Source organism: Copadichromis virginalis, linkage group LG16 (genome assembly GCF_057382275.1).
Source record: "Copadichromis virginalis isolate Kocher_CV1m ecotype Utaka linkage group LG16, C_Virginalis_male_GT1.1, whole genome shotgun sequence".
In the NCBI taxonomy this organism is placed as follows: domain Eukaryota; kingdom Metazoa; phylum Chordata; class Actinopteri; order Cichliformes; family Cichlidae; genus Copadichromis; species Copadichromis virginalis.
In genome coordinates this window covers 36,375,181-36,379,627 of record NC_140633.1, presented here as the reverse complement: position 1 = coordinate 36,379,627, position 4,447 = coordinate 36,375,181, and the positions used below count along the sequence as shown (strand labels likewise).

The window sequence follows — 4,447 nt, the reverse complement described above, 5'->3', positions numbered from 1 at the left end:
CTGTGAAGCAGAGGAAAAAATTACTTTGAAGTCCAGAGAAACAAAGTCTTACAGTTGGTTCAGCGAGGCTCGCCATATTTTATTTTTTGATTTAATTAAACATAACTCTGACCGTTCTAGACAAGCGCCTGTTTCAAAGAAGTGATCCCTTTCAGTAAGTGGTTTTAGCTGATACCCCAAAAGTACTGTCATGATAGATGAACTCGAGAACTCCCTCTCATGTTTAAATGAGTTCCCATGAAGTCATTTTATACTGGAACTGGACTATTTTCAGCTTTCCACTCTTACTCTTACCATTGAGATTCGGATTACCATTTACGAGCTATGACTCGCAAACTGTCTCCACTGTTTATTGCTAACTATTAGCTTACCATCTCAACCATGTGTGCACTACTTAGCTACCACCCCAAAAATGCTGTTCATCACATTTATTGGCCGGTTTTTAAGTATTAATGTTTAGCTAACACATTTGTTGACTGTTAGATAAAACTAAGGATAATCCAGAGTTAAATGATACTGTTAGCTATTCTTAACATAGCTTCTCCACATACCAAGCAGTCTGGTGTACCATTAGCCAACAGTTTCAATTGTTAATCTTAGATTTAGCCAATAATTTCCAGCTGTTTAGTGACAAATCTGTTTCAGCTGTATTTATCTATACTGTTGGATGATAATTTCATGCTAGCACATTTTTAATTAATAAACCTTTTTATTCACAATTGATGCTAACTATATCAACCATCCTTTTATGTTTTCTTTTCCGCTTTATTTTTCTATTGCATTACATAGAACAGTAATTCTAAACCAAGAATAAAAGTAACCCCTAACACAGTGTGAGCAGAAAACTGTGGATCATAGATTGCATATAAAAGAAAGATGCAGTTTTAGGATTGAAACGTGAAGCTAATGCATGTGGGGAAAAATGTCCTTGGTTCCCTTGATCTTGTTCTGTGACCTCAATAAATGCTTTGATAAGATAAAGAGCTTAAGAGCTAGTTGCAAATCTTATTTAATACAAAATGATCTGCATTTTAAAAAATTATAATACCCATTCTAGTCAAACAGGAGGATAAACAGAGCATGCAAGCCTACTTACTGTATGACCTGCTAGCCTACTTCCTTTGGTTTCTGACTCCTCACTCTTTACGAATCTTCTTTGATTAGATTAGATTAAACTAGACTACATTAGCCTTTATTTTCACCCTTGGCAGAATGTTATCTTGGATAAACGAGGAAACACATTATGTAAGATAATACACAAACACTCATTTACAATTTCACCTATTTCAATTTATTACTTTATGCAATAATTCTTACCTATTTATCTTAAAGTTGGAAACTCTGCCTTTTTCCTCAAGGCATAAACTTATAATTAAACTCCAAAGGGGATACTTTTACCCCTGGGTAAAAATTATTTTTCTAAAGACTGATTCTTCTTTTATACATTTTATCTAAGATATTAAGAGATACGAGATCTAAAATTATGCTGTGTTTGCAAAATAAAAAAACCCCAAACTACCTACATGTCATGTGAAAGAATAATAATTTTTTGCCTTCCATAATAGCAACAATTTAAGCTTTTATTTTACAAAAGTAATCCACACATTTCTTATGATTTCTGAAGTCTGAGACCTGAAGGCAATCACATATATTATAAGATCCAAATGTAGATGCAGCTATCATGTGAGCAAAATTAAGTGTATTATAACACAATCAGAGCAAATCCATTTACTTCACCAGTGTTTTAATTGCTTTGACTTTTCCTACTCATGCATGGGGTTCTGCTCATGTTGCAATCTGTCCTCTTTTTTAAAGCTGAGTGAATTTCTGACAGTTTTACTGCCTGAACATAGCACACATTCATTTAAAAGGCGGCATAATAAAACTAAAAATAGTTTAACCTACTCCTGCTTCGGCGGGTGCGTGCTCCATTTTGCTTGACCTACATGCCTGTTGATGGACTGCCACCATAAACACCCTATATTGATAATAGAACGCAGCATTGTGGGAGCCAAACATTTACTGTTTTTATTGCTTTGTGCTGTATATACCACGCCAAGTCATGCAACACACTTTAAATACGCCACATGGGCAGTTTGTTTTGTTCACCTGCAAATCTGCATATTCAGTTCATGGCAAAGAAAACATAATGTTACTATTACACTCAAACATCATTTTCTCCTCCAACTGTGCATCATTACACTTTCTATATTTTGTTTCTTTGCATTCGAATGGAGCAAATTCGAGACTTTGTTATTACCTCCATCAGTGGTTCAGGTGTCAATTACATGACCAGGTTTTAAATTGCATGTTTAACCGGCTAGAGCATGACTTTTACAGCACACACACACACTCCTAAAAGTTAATAATAATCTATAATATTAAAGGATGTCTGTAGCCATATTTTGAGGATGAATTTGCGGACCTCTATGAATCATCTAAAGTTATTTCAAATATGCAAATAAACCTACTAAAATACTGCCTCTTAAAAATTGCCATTATTCTACTTACTCACTATCCGTAGCTGGGCTTTGCTCTTTGTTTTCCCAGCTGTGAACTCTACCACGCCATTCAATTCCGGAGAGGTCTGCCTGAGGGTCAGCCTGTGCACTGTGCCCATCTTCTCCAGGCGTACCCGAGAGCTCGGCTGCAAAGGCTCCCCGTTCAGAGTCCACACGGGGGATTTGAAGACAGGAGCTGAGACCTCACATTCGAAGCAGGCCTCATCAGGAGCCATGACTTCCACATCTTTAAGCTCTCGGACCATCAATAAAGACTGGCCTGGGTAAGGGCATGAGAGAGAAAGCGGTTAAGTGTTTTAACCTACGAATACACACTTTTAAGAAGATGTCTCGGTCTGAACAGAGAAGTTAAAACAAAGGAGGCAAAACTTCCATCACTCCATATTTTTATCCATCAGGGTCACAGAGAAGCTGGAGATCATCCGAGCTGTCATAGGCCAAGGCACCCTATCTTACTTCACAAGGTAAGAAGTAGACAGTTAACTGTTTGAGGAGGCTGACACCTACTGGTTAAAAACAAAACAATTGAGGGTCTCTCCCTCTCTCTCTCTCTCGCTCTCTCCATGCTATGGTAATTAAGCCCCAATCAAGAAAACGGTTTTAAAAAATTAATTACAGGATTACAGGGAAGTACACCAAAATAAACTGTGAAGGAACAACTGAAGAAAAATCAACCAAATATGAACAAGGGCCCACCCGACCCCCTCAAAATCAGCTCATTTACATCCAATAATTTCTGTCTATTTAATAAAACTATAAAATTTTCACAGGCCCTGAAACTACAGTGAGGACACTGGAAAAAATGATTTTTTTTTTTACAGTTTCTTTTAACAGCATTTGAGTGTTCTAAGTACAGAATACAGCCACTCAAAATTTTCAAGACTGAAAAACTGTGACCAGATTTTACAGCCACACAGTCAAAAGAGAAAGCTATAATCTTTAAAATTGTTCAAGATTTTATTCTATAACCAACTCTGAACATCAGTATCCAAGGAGATATTACAGGTTCACTACCAAAATCGAGGATAACACAAACATCCAGAGCACTGAATGTCAGACTACAATATATTCAACAATCTTTTTAACAGTGTTGCTCCTGCATACTAATTAGCGGTTAAGATGCTGGATGGATGATTTTTTAAAATTACAAAGTCAATGTCTTACATTAAAGAGCCCGGCTGATATTTTTCACGTCAGATTATGTTGCCAAGAAACATCCCATGTTTTTGCCTTTTGGATCATCATCATCATCATTATTATTACATTGCTTTCCTGAAAGTTAAACAAAGTCTTTCTTTAACTGTTCCCATATTTACAAAGCAGCGCCACAGTAGATTTGCCCTCCCAGGAATGACCTAGGAGGGGTTCTTCTGCTGGCCATGCTCTCATTCTGTTCTCAAACAGGACTCTTTCATGATTTAGGCAAATTTGTAAACCACTACACTATGAAATCAGTGTAGAATCAAATCAGTGTAGATGATTTTAATTTGCCCGTTTGGGGACTTATCTATGAACATTACTTTATATCACCCATGATCAAGTTAAATAAGGTGATTGTGAAATTAAAACAGACTGACTCCTATATAAAAATGTGCCGGGATATTACACCTTTCACGAAATAAGAAATTACATGTGGTAACTCTGCTGTTCCAGTAGGTGGCACTATCTGGTTATATATGCACACACAGTATTTGCTGTTGCTGCTATAAGAGAGGGATTTTATCCTGTTACAGCTCTAATAACAAACTCTGGGTATTTTAATAACAGACTCTGGGGGGAAGGGGTGGAAAAAATTTAAGTCCTGACATTTGTCTCTACAACCCATTTTATGGGATAATCAATGGCACAGAAATAAAAACAGACCTAGTAAAGGTGGTGCATGCCTAGATAACAATATCCTGCTAAAAGAACTAGACCTAACTTTT

The 4,447-nt window shown here is 36.7% G+C and overlaps 1 protein-coding gene across 17 annotated transcripts in view; it reads right to left on the bottom strand.

Annotated features, from left to right (window-relative positions):
- The window catches only part of obsl1b (obscurin like cytoskeletal adaptor 1b), a 37,993-nt gene that overhangs the window by 2,347 nt on the left and 31,199 nt on the right, over positions 1-4,447 (bottom strand). For 15 of the 17 annotated variants that reach the window (XM_085434606.1, XM_085434610.1, XM_085434611.1 and 12 more), the window contains one exon: positions 2,512-2,781. In XM_085434606.1, the coding sequence (XP_085290732.1) occupies positions 2,512-2,781 (270 nt within the window). Of the gene's footprint in view, positions 1-1,905; positions 1,951-2,503; positions 2,782-4,447 lie in introns of those variants that run through there. The other 2 variants (XM_085434608.1, XM_085434609.1) reach the window with 2 other exon arrangements.